This window comes from Canis aureus, chromosome 29 (assembly GCF_053574225.1).
Source record: "Canis aureus isolate CA01 chromosome 29, VMU_Caureus_v.1.0, whole genome shotgun sequence".
NCBI classification, from domain to species: Eukaryota; Metazoa; Chordata; class Mammalia; order Carnivora; family Canidae; genus Canis; species Canis aureus.
This window is the reverse complement of record NC_135639.1, coordinates 16,498,714-16,518,775: the sequence shown is the minus strand read 5'-3', so window position 1 is coordinate 16,518,775 and position 20,062 is coordinate 16,498,714. Positions and strand designations below refer to the sequence as shown.

The 20,062-nt window shown below is 35.7% G+C and overlaps 1 protein-coding gene and 1 long non-coding RNA gene across 10 annotated transcripts in view; one reads left to right on the top strand and one right to left on the bottom strand.

Annotated features, from left to right (window-relative positions):
- Nucleotides 1-20,062, bottom strand: part of LOC144301085 (uncharacterized) — a 159,747-nt gene that overhangs the window by 2,490 nt on the left and 137,195 nt on the right. Inside the window, exons 9-10 of one of the 2 annotated variants that reach the window (XR_013367817.1) lie at nt 13,262-13,630; nt 2,183-3,108 (exon numbers count right to left, since the gene is read on the bottom strand). The exons of the other annotated variant lie outside the window; for it this stretch is intronic. This is a non-coding gene — a long non-coding RNA (uncharacterized LOC144301085). Of the gene's footprint in view, nt 1-2,182; nt 3,109-13,261; nt 13,631-20,062 lie in introns of those variants that run through there. 2 annotated transcript variants of the gene reach the window in all.
- Nucleotides 1-20,062, top strand: part of NHLRC2 (NHL repeat containing 2) — a 65,053-nt gene that overhangs the window by 27,177 nt on the left and 17,814 nt on the right. For all 8 annotated transcript variants that reach the window (XR_013367812.1, XM_077877571.1, XM_077877567.1 and 5 more), the window contains 6 exons: nt 496-625; nt 13,278-13,377; nt 16,109-16,340; nt 16,960-17,082; nt 18,225-18,434; nt 19,403-19,622. Coding sequence is in view for 7 of the 8 variants with exons in the window: in XM_077877571.1 (XP_077733697.1) it covers nt 496-625; nt 13,278-13,377; nt 16,109-16,340; nt 16,960-17,082; nt 18,225-18,434; nt 19,403-19,622 (1,015 nt within the window). In the remaining variant the exon portion in view is untranslated. The remainder of the gene's footprint in view (nt 1-495; nt 626-13,277; nt 13,378-16,108; nt 16,341-16,959; nt 17,083-18,224; nt 18,435-19,402; nt 19,623-20,062) is intronic.

The window sequence follows — 20,062 nt, the reverse complement described above, 5'->3', positions numbered from 1 at the left end:
CTGCTTTATGATCTTTGCCTCAATTTCCTCAATATTAATCATAGGATTATTATGAGGAAGGAAGGATGGATGGATGATTCTTGGATCAATGCCTAGCACATATTAAGCTCTGTATTTGTCAAGTACTAGACAAGCATAATTGAAATACATACATTTAGTTTTAAGAAACATGCATCTTTTTAGATTTTGCTTTGAAATTTCAAATTTCACTTTCTTTTAACATATTTTATAGTTAGGATGACATCAACACCAATCCTGGTAGAGGCCATGATGAGGGAGGGGGAATGAATGGAAGGGGAAATGAAAAGGACTGAGTTTTGTGCATTTGAATAACAAGCTCACCCTATACTTGATTAGCCTTTTTCTTTTAACTTTTTTTTTTTTAAAGAGTATTTGTGTTGCAGAAACTTTCTGTATGTTCTGTTGGAAATCTTCAGGTACCAAAAGGAAAAAAAAAAGTAACATGCATTTCATAAAACATGTTGATTTTTATAGATTGATCTAGAAGCTGAGATGGTGAGCACTGTAGCCGGCATTGGAATTCAAGGTACAGATAAAGAAGGTGGAGCTCCAGGAGAAGAACAACCCATTAGTTCCCCTTGGGATGTAGTTTTTGGAATGTCAGGTATGTAAACTTTTAGTAGTAAATATAAGTTACTTTTCCTTTAATAAATGTAAGATTTTTTAAATATTTGGGGGACATCCATTTGGATTAATTCTAGTTGCTAGTTATTTTATACTTTCGTTACCTATGGTGGGATTTGTTAATTGTGTAACAATAAAGCCAGCAGTAATATATGTAAGTTACAGTATATATTATATGTAACATTTTATACACACAATAGACTATATATTACTCTGAGGTTAAAGAATTTTGTCGTAGCTACAGTTTCCAATTAATATAGTTCTGAATATTCTTAAATTGGAAAGACTGTAGTTTCAGAACTTCAGATGATTATTCATGAACTATGCTATTTAACAATGTCCTTTTTATTTACTCTAATTTGAAAAGAAATCAAGACATGATAGCTGCTTTTTTTAGATTATTAAAATTTGTACTGAAATAGAATAGCTACTTTTGGGTAATTAAAAAAACTTTAGTGAATTATGTAGGTATTTACAATGAGATATTTACATTATTTTTATAATCTTATCTATATTAATTGACTAAAAAATAATGTAGGAGCATTAGTACTCTTTTTTTTTTTTAATTTTTATTTATTTATGATAGTCTCAGAGAGAGAGAGAGAGAGAGGCAGAGACACAGGCAGAAGGAGAAGCAGGCTCCATGCACCGGGAGCCTGATGTGGGATTCGATCCTGGGTCTCCAGGATCGCACCCTGGGCCAAAGGCAGGCGCCAAACCGCTGCGCCACCCAGGGATCCCGCATTAGTACTCTTTATTTTTCATTGGCCCCCAGTGATTCTGAGATAGTTATCTACACATCTAAAACCAGAGTAATGAAAAAAGAAAGTTAGTAGAATACATTGAAAATGGAATTTGGGACTAGATGGTTTGTATGGTTTGAATTATATTTATATGGTGAATAAGCACGGGCTTGGTTTAATGGCTTTACATTTGAGATAATTTCCTATTGTGATGTTAATTTGGTTATAATTCTAAGACCTTCATTTTTTCCATTGTGATTATCTTTATAAGACTTTTAATATTCAAATAATTGAATGAACTCTGGTATTGCTGCACTTAATAAGAACTTAGGTATTTTGCATAAGTTACTTTTGAGACTTTTATTTTTGGAATTCTGTGTCCTAATAATCATGAGTTGTTTTAGTGGCTCACAGGGAGGAGGGGTTGGGAAGGGAGAGGGAGTAGTGAGTCCCAGGTGCAATCAGTAAGGGAATATATGCAGAGAATTGTAAAACATAGTAGCCAGCTACAGTTCAGTCTTCTTTTTGTTACCATACACCCACAATTCTAAATAATTTCAGGGCTAAAAATATTCATCCCTACCAGGACTTATCTATCAGTCCTACCTCCTTGGCAAGAGTACACTGAACTATTGATACACTGAACTATTTGAACATAAATCTTATAGACAGAAAAATAGGGAAACATCTCTCTCAGTAAAATAGTCAAAGTGGATGAGAATTGTTACTTTGATATGCTGTTACCCTCCCTCATGGGAAAAAAATGGTCTCTCCTTAGTATGTAAACCCCCCCCCGCCCCCCCCCGGGATTTAAAGCTAATAGTGCATATAGCAATTCAGCTATAGATATTTACATTTTTGCAAATTACAATTTCTGTTTGCTCTATCTGTTAATAATTGCCACAGTAACACTTCATAATAAATCATCCCAAAACACTCATACAAACCTAAACCTTTATTTCTCAGATAGGATTGGGGTTCAGCTGATCAAGGCTAAGCCTGGGCCTGGTTCCAAGATGTTGTTTGGGTCTAGATCTGCCCCATTTGTTTCTCAACTTCTTTGAACCAGTAGCTGTCTGAGGCATATTCTTTTGGCAAAAGGCAGGAATACAAGAGAGTAAGCCCAGTTACACACATTTTAAGCCTTTGCTCACCTGGGATCTGCTTACCTATATTGTATTAGGCGTGTCACATGACTAAGCTCGAAGTCATGGGACAGGGCTATGCACTTTGCCTACAATGAGGCCATGATAGGGGTGTGGATGTATAATAGAACAGAGAAGTGAAGAAGTAAGACTAGTAATTCAGTCTATCACATAAATCAGTTTATATTGCTTAAAAATAGGATGTACTTTACTGGATACTTTATTTAGTCGGATTTACTTAAATATTTTTTTTCTAGGCTAAAAGTTTTTCATACTTTGTAGCATGAAATCTCTGGTTGTTTATTTCCTATTGAGAACGTACCCAAATTGTTTTCTAAGGAAATCTTGGCTCTATAGACAAAGTACTCTCTCAGCTTCCAACTAGAGTAATATGCTGAGACTCATGTCTTTATTAAGCTCAGTTCTCAGTAAAGGAAGTGAGACTTACCTTAGCTCAACAGATCATTAAGAACATATGGCTCCACATTTCACTTACAGCTCAGAATAGCTTCGCTCCAGGTACTTGGCAAAAGGAGTAATCTTGAGTGCACTTAAGCTTAACAACTTTCAAAATGCTAAGAGAAAATGGTTTTCAAGCATTATATCTTGAAGGACTTATAATCACAATGACTATTCTAGTCCAACAGTTTTTAACTTTGAGTTATACCCCAGGCATTCCTGGTTAGGCTTTTTCAGGTACTTAAACTTCCCAGAGATTCTATATTAGATTTGGGGCAATTGATCAGATTCTCATCAGAATTTCAAAGTTGTACATTACCCAAAAACATTTTAGAGCCACTACCTTAAATTACTCTAAAATCTAATCCTAGATTAGATTTGCCAAGTATGGGGAAATTGCATCACAGAATATTTGTTCTTACAATTGTGTTTACTAAACAGTATTTTCGCATCAAGTCATTCATTAAAAAATGTATCAAAACATAAATACATTTATTTATATCTACGTGTGCATATGTGTTTCATATTATGTATTTCATCAAAACACAATCCTATAGGACTTGTTACCATTTTTATGATAGGAACTTGCTGGTAGTTTAATCATTACCTTATAAATAAATTTCTTTACTAAAGAATTTTTTTTTCTGATCTCTGTGTTATAGATAATACTTTTTTCCAAAGTATCAAGTTTGTTTTAAGCTCCTTGATAATTTGAATATCATAACTGATTATATTTGCTTTGTTTTATTACCAGAAACCTTAGAGACAGATTATCTTTAGCAAAGTATAATGAAAGCATGCATTCATTTTTTGGTATTAGTACAGCTGCATCTCTTTTCTACCCTGTTTACCTGTTGCTTCAATTTCTTTATTTTAAATTTATTAGTGTTTGTTTCTTTGTAAGCTACCTGAATCCTTTGTGGAAATAAAAGTATAAGTAAATGGAGTAGAATCCATTACTGGTGTGATTAACTGTGATAATTGATCCACATAGGAAAAAAACTTTAAAATCTGGGAATCATAAAAGTAAAAATGCTTTCTTCTAAGAACTATAAATGTACATTTTTTAGCCAATCTTTTGATGTAGGACCAAAACCTTTTCTTCATGTAGCCTCTGATGGGTCTTATACCACTCAAAATATATTGCTTTGGTTTCCTTGAAGTGTCATGAGAATTGTCTTTCCACACTTAGTTCAACGATTTGACTTAGATACTTGATTTTATTAGGTTTTTTCCAAAGTGTACAACTTTGTTTTCATAAAAACAACTTTGCATTCATATTGAATTGGTTCTGTACATATAAATTATGTAATCGTACAACTGGTTTAAATAGATGTGGAATTAAACGCAACTTGAGGGACACCTGGGTGGCTCAGCGGTTGAGTGTCTGCCTTTGGCTCAGGGTATGATCCCACAGTCCCGGGATCGAGTCCCACACTGGGCTCCCTGCATGGAGCCTCTTCTCCCTTTCCCTCTGCCTCTGCCTCTGTCTCTCTCATGAATAAATAAATAAAATCTTTATAAAAATAAAAAAGCAACTTGAAGGGGACTGGCTGATAAAAATGGTTCTTGTAAACACAAGTTTTTTAGTACATTAAGAAGATATTTCTGAAGTTCTACCATAGTTAGGAATTTGAGAGAGGACAGAATTATCAGGAGGAAAACATGGGAAATAGATTCGATGTTGTAATATCTTCATACATTAGGCTGTCCTGCAGTGCAAATAACAGACCACAGCTACGGCTAGCATTTGCGGACAAGTCTTAGGCAGCTGAGTAAGAAACCAAGTTACAGAAGAGACCTACAATATGATTTCTTTTACAGAAAGTTGAATAGGAAGCAAGACTATACAACAAACCTTTGAACAAGGGGGGAGTTAGGGGTGCTGACTCTTCTGTGGGGAAAAAAAAAATCTGTGTGTAATTTTGACTACCCCAAAACTTAACTACTAATAGCCTTCTGTTGCCTGGAAGCCTTACTGACAACATAAAGTTGATTGATGTGTATATTGTGTATTATATATATTATATATTCTTACAATAAAGTAAGCTAGAGAAAAAAAATGTTAAAAAATAAGAGAAAATACAGTATAGTATACAAGACCCATCAGAGGCTACATGAAGAAAAGGTTTTGGTCCTACATCAAAAGATTGGCTAAAAAATGTACATTTATAGTTCTTAGAAGAAAGCATTTTTACTTTTATGATTCCCAGATTTTAAAGTTTTTTTCCTATGTGGATCAATTATCACAGTTAATCACACCAGTAATGGATTCTACTCCATTTACTTATACTTTTATTTCCACAAAGGATTCAGGTAGCTTACAAAGAAACAAACACTAATAAATTTAAAATAAAGAAATTGAAGCAACAGGTAAACAGGGTAGAAAAGAGATGCAGCTGTACTAATACCAAAAAATGAATGCATGCTTTCATTATACTTTGCTAAAGATAATCTGTCTCTAAGGTTTCTGGTAATAAAACAAAGCAAATATAATCAGTTATGATATTCAAATTATCAAGGAGCTTAAAACAAACTTGATATTTTGGAAAATATTAATTATCTGTAAAGAAATTTATTTATAAAGTAATGATTGAACTACCAGCAAGTTTCTATCATAAAAATGGTAATAAGTCCTATAGGATTGTGTTTTGATGAAATACATAATATGAAACACATATGCACACATAGATATAAATAAATGTATTTGTTTTGATACATTTTTTAATCAAGTCATTCATTAATTTTAACGAATGACTTGATGCCAAGATCCTGTACAGCACAGTACTATACTGTTTTGATAGAAAAAAATCTTTATATAAGTGGACCCACGTAGTCAAACCTGTTCTCAAGGGTCAGCTATCCATTGAAAGATCCATTGAGACATGGTAAAATTGAAAAAGCAAAGAAAAAAATGAAAAACACAAAATTTTAGATTAGTGGTTCCTTGTGGGAAAAGGAGGTGATATGATCATGGGAGAGAACCATAAGATTTTCAGACAGTACTCTTCGTCTTCAGCTTAGTGGTGTGCACATTGAGTTTTAGTTATTAAACTTTGTATATAACATGTATCCTTTTTTATGTTAAATTAAAAATTGAACTTTAAAAGAAAGCCATAGATTAAGTAAAAAGAATGAAAAATAATGAGGACAAATACATAATTGAATATCTATCTTATCAAGAGACCCAGTTAATAAACAACATACTTCAAGAGATAACGTGAAAGGTACTTGAATATCTCTGTTTTAAATATGTATGTAACATGTATATGTATGTATGTATTTTAAATAGTGACTGAATAGCCCAATCATGCCATTCATATTTTTATCAGTAATAAAAGCATAAAAATAATTAACATAAAATGATTTGTACAGAAGATTGTTTCATCAGTTAATTTTTTTATTATCACTGTGAATATAGTCAGAGCTTCATAATGCACTAAAAATAATTACTGACTATAAATTTATATTTTTTTCAGAATGCTTGCCATGTTTCTAAGAGATTTTTTATCAGAAAGGTCAAAACCCTTGCCTGTCTCTAAGTGCTTTAGACTTTACCTGATTTAGAATAATTTATGGAAAGGACAATGTGCCTGAATCCCATTAACCATCCTTGCCCCTTTAATCAGCATTTGATATAATTTAGCTGTTCATACCCAACCTTAAATGACTGAAATCCAATTGTTTGGTGTGCTAGCTTAAAAATCTCATGTTGGTACTTATGTGCTTAGATAGTATGCTTCTCTGACTTCCATTAATATGTTATAATATACCTCTAAGATAACCAAGTGATAGATTTTTCTTTTTAGGAATAAATTTTTTACAATATGACTTCTTATTTTGTTAAAAACAATTGTAGTTTTATATTTAAAGTTCGAGAGAAGAGTCTTTTACTATCACATTGACTTTGTATTTATAAGATTTTTTAATATAAATATAAAATATATATGATATAACTTATAGAAAGTGACATTCACCCTTATTAAAAATAAGTTCTACGTATTTTGACAAACATATACAGTTTTATAACCATTAGTACAATCAAGATATATTTCTCTCAGCCCAAAAAGTTCTCATGACCCTTTGTTCAGTCTCCTTCCTACCATCTCTACTGCCCACTCCTCCTGCTGGCAACAATCCTCTATTTCTTGTTGCTCAGTATAGTCTTTATGTCTGGCTTCTTCCATTTAGCATAATGTTCTTTTGACATTCATCCCTGTTGCTTATATCAGCAATTTGTTCTCTTAATTTTAAGTAGTATTCCATTGTATGGATGCATCACTATTTGCATATTAATTTACTAGTTGAGAGTTGTTTTGGATATCTCTAGTTTTTGGCAATTATGACTAAAACCTCTGTAAACATTTGTGTACAGGTTTTTATGTGGATATATGTATTTATTTCTCTTGGGTAGATGCTTAGGAATTGAAATTGCTGGGTCATATGGTAAGTGTATGTGTTAGTTTTTTTTTTTTTTTAAAGATTTTATTTATTTATTCATGATAGTCACACAGAGAGAGAGAGAGGCAGAGACATAGGCAGAGGGAGAAGCAGGCTCCATGCACCGGGAGCCCGACGTGGGATTCGATCCCGGGTCTCCAGGATCGCGCCCTGGGCCAAAGGCAGGTGCCAAACCGCTGCGCCACCCAGGGATCCCTATGTGTTAGTTTTATAAGAAACTGCCAAATTGTTTTCAAAATAGTTTTCTTAGAGTCCCATGTGTCCTTCTGGAATAATATTCTTTTAGCTTAGAGAACTTCTGTAACATTTCTTGAGGCATGTATCTGCTGACACTAATTTCTCTTGGCCTTCTTTAAGTGGGGGATTGGAGGTGGGATGTCTGAAAAAGTATTTAGCCTTCATTTTTGAAAGACATTTTTTTACTCCATATGCAAGTCTGGATTGACTTTATACACACACACATACACACTTTGAAGATGTCATTCCATTATCTTATAACTTAAATAGTTTTAAACAAGAGGTATAATTTAATTATTTTCATAGTTTCTTAATATATATAAAGTGCATTTTTTCTTTGGCTGTCATCAAGATTTTCTCTTTGGTTTTCAGCAGTTTGACCAATATGTCTAGGAGTTATGCGGTTAGAATTCTTTAGTCTATAGTTTTGTGTCCTTCATTATCTGTGGAAAAATTGTCACCTATCATCTCTTCAAATATGTTTTCTGTTCCTATCTTGTTCTTTCTAGGATTTCAGTTACTTATATGTCAGATTCTGATACATTCTATCCAGAAACTTTTACATACCATGTTGTTTTATTTCACCCTTTTTTTGTGTGTTTCAGTTCAGATAATTCATATTGATTTATCTTTAGGGTCATTGTTTCCTCAGCTGTGTTTAGTCAACTGATGAGCCTATTGAAGGAAATTTTTATCAAAGATTCTTTTCTGTATAGCATTTCCATTTTAGTATTTCCTATAGATTCCATCTATCTGCTTAAATTCTTCATCTATTTTGGTATGTTGGCTACCTCTTTTTCTAGATTCTTTTTTTTTTTTTTTAAGATTTTATTTATTTATTCATGAGAGACAGAGAGAGAGGCAGAGACATGGGCAGAGGGAGAAGCAGGCTCCATGCAGGGAGCCCGACGTGGGACTCGATCCTGGGTCTCCAGGATCACACCCTGGGCATGCTAAACCGCTGAGCCACCCAGGCTGCCCACTTTTTCTAGATTCTTTAACATAGAAAGTATAGTTCTTTCAAGGTCCATGTGATACAATTCTAAATTTCAGGTTGTTGCTGAGTCTGTTTCTGTTGATTGCTTTATCTCTTGAAAATGGGATTTTGGTTTGGGTGGTTTTGTTTTGTTCTGCTTTGTTTTTATGTGTGTCTTCTCATTTTTTTATTATATTCCAGTAATTTTGAATAGAACTCCAGAGGCTGATAGGATCAGTAGTGTTTATGCCATAAGGGAGGTTGAGACAATTTAGTCAGAACCTAGGCTAGGTCTGGGTTTTATTATTGCTGTGGTTACTGTCAGTTTATCATAGCTTTCAAATTCTTCTTGCAGTGGTTGCAGTTGCCTTAGCATGGGGGCCTGTAGCTGGAGCGTTTTTCTCAGTGTCAGTACACCATCAACTTTCAGCTATACTGCACATCTGAGCCACGGAAGGCTTGTGTCTCTGCACTCTTGCAGTGCTCCGAAGATAGATTGCTGCTGTTTATTCTGTACCAGGTTGCACTGGGCCTAGGAAGGTATTCTATTCCAGTTAGCCTCAGTCTTGGAGAGACCCTGGGTCCCTGCCTCAATGAAAGGAGTTAGGGAGCTAGCTTTTTGTTTGTCCCCATTCCTTCTCTCTCTGGCAGCTAAACACTGAGTGGTTTTGAGGAGTTTTCTGCTTCTCCCCAGCAGTGGGAAACCTGTATTGGTATCAATCAGTATGGGGTCTTTGGCCTAAAATAGTTCTCTGCCTCTCCCCCAGAGGTAGAGAGGGTTTTTCCTTCTATCCTTCTCCTGTGCCCTGCAATTGGTCTTTTCCTGTGCCCAGGGGATGTTAGGTTTTACTGCTATCTTCTAATGGCCTGAGATTTTGCTTCCTAAGAGATTTAGAGACTAGTCTAGAAAATCTATTTATACAAATGGACAATTTCATAGATGCTATTTAGAGGGTTCTAATCACTGGGATCTATTTTTGATCATAGCTGCTTAAAATAACAGTGAATTTTTAAAGGCTAGATGGCAGGTAATTTTATTTCCATATTTCATTTGCTGATTTTATTCCTATCTTCTAAAATTATTTCACTAATCCTTACAATTATGAGAGATATTGCCTTTTAAAATACTTGCAAAACCTTTTCAAACTTTTGCCAGTCTTTTTTTTTTTTTTTAAGTGACTTGAAAATCCGTAATACTAAATGCACTCTTAATTTAAAATTGAAATGTTCATGACTGTCACATTCTTGTTAGAAGGAACAAAACTAAAACCCATACTTGGTGATATAATTGTGTGCTTTAGATTTCAAAATTCAGGGTGAACAGTATAAATTATTAATATGATTCTTGTTGGTTTAGTAGACATTATAAATGCCAGGCTACCTTTTTCCCTTTTCCCTTTTTCTTTTTTTTTTTTTTAACTCTCATTTTATCTGCAAGAACAAACTCTTCAGCCCTCAGTGAAATGATCAGGCCAAGTAAAAACTTCCTGAGAGGCAGCGTAGCATTGACTGGAGCCAGACCTTTTGGGATCTAATTAGTTTTACATTTTAGTAGTTGTGTGACTTTGGACGAATTACCTAGTCTCTTTATGCCTCAATTTCCTCATTTAAAGATATTAATAGTATCTAGCTCAAAAGCTTATTGCAAAAATTAGAATAGTGCCTGGCACATAGAAAAAGGACCATAGAAGTATTTGCTATAATATAGAGTTTCATCCTGTGAGTCACAAAGAGCTGCTGATAAGCTGAAACAACCCAAAAATGGAAAGGCAAGGGATTGGAAAAAATACTGGTAAGAGATTATTCAGACATAGGCTATTCCACAGGCTACAGGGAGGGAAGGACAGGAGTGAACCTAGGCACACATCCTGGAATAGAGAGCCATTGTTAGATTTGATCAGATCCTTGCTTCTGAGCCTCAAGCATGAGCTAAATCCATCAGGCGGAGGAGGAGGAAGGCAACAGGCCAAGCAGGGACTTGACCAAAAGAACCCAGGCTCACTTCTGTAGTTTCTTCATTCTGATCAGAACACTAATAATCTGGAGTCAGACTCACTAATAGATTAACTAGTCCAGGTTTAGCCATGTGAGTTCCAGCAAATTATTTAACCCTTTTCTATGGAGATGATAAGAGTAAGACTTGCTAAAGTTGTTAAAGGAAATAATCTCTGTAAGGTGCTTGGTCATTAGCTCAGTGCCTTAAACATAAGAAGTGTTCTAGATGGTCATCATTCTTGCCCCCTCCCCTCCCACTGTCATCATTGTCATCGTGTCACGGGGAATCCCAAGACCCTGAAATCCTGATTTGACACAGCCTTTGCTTCTATACCTTTTCTCATTCCTCAGGCTTCTAAAGGAAATAAGTACACAGAGAGCAAAACCAAACAAACTGTTCACACTTTGCTACTATGAAGTTTGGCCTTCATATAGTAGATCCTGGTTGAATTAGGTTGGTCTGTCTGGAGAACTGATGGGGTCTCTCACTCAGCTATACACCAACACAGCTCTCCTTTGGCAAGGTAGAGGCTTTAAAAGCATGTCATCTTCTAATAATTACAGTTTTACTTCTATTCCTTTTGGGGTATTTTTTGCTTCTTCTTGTACAAATTAGGACTTTTATATGATGCTAAATAAAAGTGTTGATAGCAGATATCTTTGTCTCATTTCTGTTCTCAGGGAAAATGTCTTAGTCACGTTGGGCTGCCATAACAAAATACCACAGATGGGGTGGCTTAAAAACAAATTTATTTTCTCACAGTTCTGGAAGCTAGAAGTCCAAGGTCAAGGTGCCAGCATGACCTTTCTTCTGGCTTATGGATCACCTTTGTACTTTGTCCTCACATGGCAGGAGCAAAATAAATAATTTTCAAAAGCTTTTGATCTATACAAGGTGATTAAGCAGAGACTGAGTCCCCAGAACAAATGGATGCCCTTGTCACTTGTAATATAATTTTTGTTGATAAAAATACTTAACTGTGAAAAATTAAATTGAAATACTTTCCCTTAGATTTCATAGGACAGCAATTAAGAACACAGAAAAAGAGGCATCTTGTGATACAGATTTTTTCTGTCGGACTGCTTGGTGTCAGATTCCAGTTCATTTACTAGTGCTGGGGTCCTGGCAAGTTACCTAACCTCTCTAAGGCCTCAGTTTCTTCATCTGTAAAAAAAGGCCTAGTCATAGTACCTGTGGGTATTTGAGAAAAATGTGAGTGATAATTTCTATAAAGTGCTTGGCACATAGCAACCGTAATTTATTGAGAACTGTCAATATTATTTTTGTTGTCGTTAAATTGAAAGATACATGAAGGTAATACACTTGAAGGAAGAAAAGTTCCATTTGGACACACACTACTTGAAGTTAAAGAAAATACAAATAAGATGGCCTTACCAAGATACTTCTTTTAGCATAAGGTATATCTGATGAAATATTTTAGTTAAAAATTCTCAATTATATATAAAAGTCGCTTCAGAATACAGTTTAAAAATAGATATATTTTTTAAAGTATACTTCACACCCAACTTGGGGCTCAAACTCACGACTGAGATCGAGTCACATGTTCCACTGAGCCAGCCAGGTACCCGTAAATTAAAATAAATATTTTAACAGTAGAAATAATTTGAGAAATAGAGCCTTGTCACATTGTAGTAAGTTGTAATATCAATCTAAGAAAGTAGAAATTTACTTATGAGTTTTAGTAAACAATTATATATTGTAGTTTATATTGTAATATATTGTAGTCTTAACTTTTTTGCATGTCAACTATATTTTTTGGAAAAAGCCTCATAGCCAATTAAACAATGGATTTTTAAATAGCAACTGTGATGTGTAAGTTTAGCTAATCCTGTAGTGGAAATACATTTTTTTTTTTTAATATTTTACTTTTAAGTAAGCTCCATGCCCAACATGGGGCTCAAACTCATGACCCCGAGACCAAAAGTCGCATGTTCTACCAACTGAACCAGCTTGGTGCCCTAATGGGAATACATTTTTGTTACACTATTGAAAGATACGGTTTTTTCATGAAAAATTGTTCAAGGGCAGCCCTGGTGGCGCAGCGGTTTAGCACCACCTGCGGCCCGGGGTGTAATCCTGGAGACCCGGAATCGAGTCCCATGTTGGGCTCCCTGCATGGAGCCTGCTTCTCCCTCTGTGTCTCTGCCTGCCTCTCTCTCTCTCTCTCTCTCTCTCTCTCTGTCTCTATGAATAAATAAATAAAATCTTTAAAAAACAAAATTGTTCAAAAACCTGTTATTAAAGCATATGATTTCAGTGGTTACTGCTAGGTATTTGACTGGTGGAGTTTCTGTGGAGAGTATATGTCAACTTATTTTCTCAAATAAGAAATCAAATATTTAAAAACATTGTGCCCAGAGATGCAGAGGGACATCCTGCTATTAAGAATACTTTGGATTTCTGTGAATTTACATGTAATTTATAAATCTAAAGAAAGAAACCTTTCACAAAGAAAATGGAAAAATTTCAAAAACAACTTAAAACTATAAATATGATTTATAAACATACTGCTGTCATTTTTTAAATATCTGAAACATGTAGAATATTGATATTAACGAGATACATATATAATCATTACCTTTTATTTTATAAAGGTTCAGAGGTCGGAGGAGATGACATTCTATGGATAGCCATGGCAGGGACTCATCAGATATGGGCACTGCTCCTGGACTGTGGCAGACTACCAAAGAAAAAGTAAGCGACAGTATCTTTCTTTGGGTTAACAACACGAGTTCACAGAACTCCCTCTCCAGTCTCCGTTCTTGCAGTGCCTCTGTGCTAGTCAGGATGTGCTGAGCTTTGGTACTGTACAAACAGCTCAGATTCTCAGGAGCATCAGACAAGGTTCACTTCTTGCCTATGTGAGTGGTCACATAGGTTCTTTGGGAAGCGCTCTTCTGCCACCAGGCTGATGAAGCAGCCACCACCTGGAGCTTTACCAGTCATCCTGGCAGAGGGAGAGGTGGTGAGTAGTTCAGGGACTCTTCAAGCTTCTACTCTGAAGTGACACACATCACTTTTACTTACATTTCATCAACCTGAGTAAGTCTTGTAACCACCCTTGCTAACTTCCAAGAACGTGTGAAGATCAGTCCTGTCAAGCTTCCAGAGAGAGAACTAGAAATGTTTGGTGGCCATTCACCCCTTCACATTCAGTTCACACATCCCTGCTTATGAATATAAACATTTAAGTACTGTGTGGCAGAGTGGTTAATGGCTCAGGTTTTGTGCCTGAGATTGAATCCTACCTTTGCCACTTACTCTCTGGGAGCTTAGGAGAGCCAATCTAACTTTCCAGGCTTCAGTTTCTTTATTTATATCCACTTCCTAGGGTTGTTTTGAAAATTAATAGTATGGGGATCCCTGGGTGGCGCAGCGGTTTAGCGCCTGCCTTTGGCCCAGGGCGTGATCCTAGAGACCCGGGATCGAGTCCCGCGTCGGGCTCCCTGTGCATGGAGCCTGCTTCTCCCTCTGCCTGTGTCTCTGCCCCCCTCTCTCTCTCTCTCTCTAACTATCATAAATAAAAATAAAAAAATAAAAGAAAATTAATAGTATGTATGAAGAGCTCAGCCTCATGCCTGATTTATACAGCAAATGTAGGAATTTTGCTGCCACTGTTGGAGATATAAAGATGAAAAAATAATGTGTCTGCGCAGTTTCTTTTATCCTTTCTGTACAGCGTTACCTCTTCTCCCTAACACTCCAGGTAGAACTGAACATGCTTTTCTCTGTGATCTCACTACACTCCCTATGTAGTTACATTAACTGCCCTGATAAGTTTTTCTCTCTCCCCCTCTCTGTTTCTGATTGCACTTACTGGCTTACATAACTAGTTCCTCCTACTAGACTGTCCCTTAAAGTAAAATTGTCCCTTATGTAAAAAAGAGGAATACCTGATACCAATAAAATATGAAGTATCAAAGAAGGCTTCCTGGAAGAAGCTGCTAAACTAAAACCAGATAGAGGAGTAGGAGTTAGGGAGAGTGGAGGTTTTCCACTCAGAAATGACACGAGTCATTTCCACTGTCAGAAATGACGCCACTGATGTGAGTAAAAGCTACATCGTGAAGCGCCTTTTATGTCCTTTTAAGAAATGTGAACATTATTCTGCATGCCTTTATGGAAAGTTTTGAGCTGGCTAGCGACATGATTAGATCTGTGTTTTTGAAAGAACACTGGCAGCATTTGGACTGGGACAAAACTAGAGACAGATAGCAGTGAGGGGGCTATGATTATCTCCAGGCAAAAGATGATAGTAGCCTGAACAGTGAGGTGACCAGAGACATTAACATGAGGCATAATTATAAACAGTAGAAAGAAGTAACAGAGATGGCCAGAATACACTGTTCAAGTGATGGCTATTTTCGACCTATATGGTCAAGAGTGGGCTAAATTTCCAAATAAGTAGAGTTGTCACTCTTGTTCATAATAGGAGAATGTCCAGTTGGATCACATGGACATGTATCATAGTTTTAAGGATGCTTGATCTTTATTACTGATCTTCCAGTGGTAGAGTCCTAACATTTTAGAAGTTACTTTTTCTCCCCACTCTTTCTTTTATTTAATTAAGGAAACTCCTATTTGAAATTAAGATTCACATTAATTACCTTTCATTTGTTTGGCAAATTAGATATCATATGTATTTCTCTGATTACATTTTTGTTTTTTTGAATAAGTGGCCATATTTTATACATTCTATATTCCTTTGCCTCTGTCCCCTGTTCTCCATCTAACTTAGCATTAACATATCAGTGAGTAAGTGATTGATGGTCACCTTAGACTTCTGCCTGCTGGAGATGATACATATGTCATCTCATTATTTTGCATACTTTTTTTTTTTTTTTGCATCCTAAGTCTGCTTCTTCCCCTCCCTCAACACAGCATACCACTGCATCTTCCTTCCACTTCCTCCAGCATAAACCTAGAAGCCAAAGTGTAAAACTTTCTATTACAAAGAATCATTGCAAATTCCTTTAAATAGAAATTTCCCTATTGTATCTAAGAAATTGATTTTACAGTTGATTAAAGAAGCATAATGGTCCTGTAAGAAGTTAAGGTGGAATCCAGATGTACTATTTCTGGCCATTTGTAGAAGGGGAAAAATAAAAATAAAAAACACACAACTATCCAATCAATGATATAATCATTATTCTTGTCAGGGATTTCCTATCTGGCCATTGAGAATAGTTGCAATTTTGTGTATGTAAAAAAAAAAAAAAAAAAAAAAGTCCCAACACAGTGAATAAGTTAATGATTTAGAAAAACTAAAGGGAAAGTAAAGCTGACTTGCACACTTGAGGTCAAGGTCACGAGTCTGTTTTTTAACAATGTTTATCACCACCGATTTCATCACTTACATTCATAATAACTAAATTGGACACAACATAATGCTGCTGATTCCACCTATGAACTTGGCTTTTTTTAGTGAGCTGAAAAAAGGAACCTGCCTTCGGTTTGCTGGAAGCGGAAATGAAGAGAACCGAAATAACGCATATCCTCACAAGGCAGGCTTTGCCCAGCCTTCAGGTCTTTCTCTGGCTCCCGAAGATCCCTGGAGCTGCCTGTTTGTCGCAGACAGTGAGAGCAGTACAGTGAGAACTGTGTCACTGAAAGACGGAGCAGTGAAACACCTCGTAGGAGGAGAAAGAGATCCCATGGTAATACATGAAAATCACTTTTGCATGCTATGCCCAAACCCTTAACCATGCTTGCATATTTCGAATTGTGAAGAATTAATAAAATTCAGGAGAGCCAGTTCTTGGCCTGTTCATAAGTTAAAGTGGAAGTCAGGCCAAAGGAAATGTGAATATAAAGAAACACAATTAAAAAAAAAAAAAAAAAACACAAGTAATAAAACCATCTATGAAAAGTCAATTGACTGTACTTGATTACCCAAATGTCAAGGCTTCAGGAAGAACAGAAGGATAAGATATTGATTACCAAGGGGGGAGGAAAATGTAAATTAGATACTTGACAGTAGGGTAGAAAGAGCACCAGATAAGTAGACTTGACCTGTTCCTGACCAGATATGTATTAATGTGAGTAAAACTACCAAGTCCCACAAATTAACACAGGTTCAAAATTCTGTCATTTTTTTCTTGTCTGAATCAAATACCCAAGCCTGTTTATATGAAATCAGACCCATTTCCCCTTTAGCTTAAGTAGCATATATAGTCTTTTTACTTTATACCCTATTCTGTAGCACTATAAAAATTTTAATTTTAAAAAATTAAGTTAAAATTTTTTTTGCCTTTTTTTTTTTTTTTTTTTTTTAAGAATTTATTTGCTTTTGGTGATGTTGATGGAGTAGGAGTCAATGCCAGGCTTCAGCACCCACTTGGAGTAACTTGGGACAAGAAAAGGAATTTACTTTACGTGGCAGACTCTTATAATCACAAGGTGAGTCTTAACAGAATTATAGAATACCCTGCTTTTTATCTGTGGCATTTAAAAAGCTGAAAGTTCTGTGAGCCTCCTCCAACTGCCACTTTAAAGTAGAGAAGAGTAACAGTCTTTGACAACTATGTACAAGCCTTTGCTGTTCTTTTCTTAGTCCTTTCGTTGCAAAGAGGATATGATGGCACTCGGAGCTGAGGAAGAGACTAAATAAATTGCCTCTGACTACAGCAAAAAATTGTGCATTGCGGTGCATCAAAGCTGCCTAGTAATGGGGTAAATAAGAGATGGCAGGTGGCAGGGAAATTAATATGTTAACTAACAAAGGAATAATTTTGAGCTGTTGCATAGCTGCAGTGCTTGCTAGCAAATAATTCCATTTTCAACAGCATTTCCAATTTTGTCTCTTGCACAGATTATTCAACTGTTGCCGTTTTTCTTGCATTTTTCTTTTCTGTAAAAACTAGTGGAAAATGTTAATACCTTGTGATGATACCATAAATTAACATAATTGAGGCACAATTGGGAGTCATTAGGTTTAACATAAGCGGCCAATTCTAAGCCCTTGTTAGATGCTCGTGAAAAAGAAAGTCCGTTCAACTGTGTCTCTTTGTAAGGAAAAAGAATAACATTTAAAATTGTTTTTTATTCCAGAAATAATTTCATCAGAGATTGCTGCCGGGAGATAAGATGTAACTGGGTGTTTTACATAGTTTTTTAGCCCTCAGAATGTAGTATCTCCCCTGAGACTGTAATTTGAATGTTTGACTTTTCAAGGAAATATGGAAATGCCTTTTTTTAAGATTTATTTATTTGAGAGAGAGCACCCACGTGAGTAGGAGGAAGGGAAAGGGGAGAAGGCGAGGCAGAGAATCTCAAGCAGACTCCCTGCTGTGATTGAGCATGGAACCCAGAACCTGGCTGACTCAGGCCTGGATCTCACGTCACTACCTGAGCTGAAGTCAAGAGTGGCACACTTAACCGACTGAGCCACCCAGGTGCCCTGGAAATGCCTCCTCTTTTTCTGAGATTTATTGAGAATGTTAACGGCACTCAAGTTCTCTGGCTTGTTTTCACTACACTTTTCTATACTACTAACATGAGTTTGATCTTCAGATACATATTGCATTGTTCTTTCTTTTTAGATTAAAGCTGTGGATCCGAAAACAAAAAACTGCACAACATTAGCGGGAACTGGAGATGCAAGTAATGTTATCACTTCCAGCTTTACCGAGTCAACTTTTAATGAACCAGGAGGCTTGTGTGTCGGAGATAATGGCCAGTTATTATATGTAGCAGACACCAATAATCATCAAATTAAAGTGATGGATTTAGAAACAAAAACGATTTCTGTGGTAAGCAATCTAAAAGTATAAGTTTAAAGAGTATCATTTTGAGAATGCTACTAAAGTCCTCATAGCACAGGAGGAGGTACTTTTGGTTAAATCATCTCCAGTCTTGGAAGTGAAACGTGTACGTAGAGTAGTCAGTGACAGCCTCCTTCCAAGATGCCCTGCTCTTGTTAAAATAAAAATTCCATTTGTGATGACAGTGTTTAAGATACTGGAAGTTGGAGAGAATTTGAATTTTCATCTGTGTTTAAATGTCTGAAAAAAATGTATAGACATATACACACTGCACGTACATACTGCATGGGTTGGGTTGTCCAGGTGTTTTGTTTTTTTAATGATTCTTGGATTCACCATAGGAAACAAAGATCACACATTAATCTGTTACCAAATAATCTCCCCAAGGAAACTCTAGGAGCCACATTTCTCAACACACTGAAAATAACATTGGAAGAAATTTAAATGCATTATAATCAATTTAGTCTCCCAAAATTTTCAAGCTACCTCTTGATATATTTGAAGAAAAAAAAAAAAAAAGTTTTTTTTCTAGAATTCTAGGAATTCCCAAGAAATGTTATGATGGCAGTCTGTATCTTTATTTTAAAATATAAGTGTCCTTTCTCCTGACATACATCATCTTATATTCGGCAGTGAAACCTGTAAGTGGAATTATATCCCCTACATTTAAATTGATAAAGTTTTACTTTAATTTCATACTATCTATAAGCATACTGGATGATGAACTTATTAGTTCTGTTTCATTAGTAATGGTAATGTTTTTGATAGGATGAAATGTGTTTCTGAACCTATAAAATAATCAGGATGTGTAAGTAGACACATTTCCAATTCAGGCTAGAATGCAATTAAGTTTCGTTGACAGAGAACCTCATTTTTCTACTAAGGTTCAAAGATAAGCTCTTTATAATTACTGTAAACTACTTGTTCTTTAATTAATAGATTTTCTTTTTTCCTAGCTCCCAGTCTCCAGACCAGACAACGCTGTGGTAGATGGCCCATTCCTAGTAGAGAAACAGAAGACATTACCCAAACTACCTAAATCTGCTCCAAACATTAGACTTTCCCCAGTGGCTGCCTCTCCAGGCCAGACTCTCCAGTTCAAGCTAAGATTAGACCTCCCATCAGGAACAAAGTTGACTGAAGGAGTACCCAGTTGTTGGTTTCTAACAGCTGAAGGTATGAGAATAATCATGCAAACATTCATGTGTGAAATTGTGTTTACCAGGGTACCTTCCAGTAATACAGTGATCTATATCTCAGAGTCTGTTCTAAAGAATGAAATTGATTTTCCCCTTGAGTAGGACATTTTTAAAAACATACTCTTTTAACTGAAGTAACTTAGGTTCTTTCCAATTCAGTTTTTTTTTATTGTTTTACTATTATCTTTTACTTTTCCAGATCTGCATCTATCAAGTGCTTTAGAGCTTTCAAATTGTTGTTCATTTTATTTCAAAAGGACTTTATTTACCAGTTATTAAGCCTGAAGCTACATTTTCTTCTTTAGTGATGCCAGAGGTTAGAATTCAAGCCCCATTACTTGCTCGCTATAAGAAAATGGATGCCAAAACCGTATCTTAAAAGGATGCCATCCAAGTAGAAGAATAAAACATTGTTTG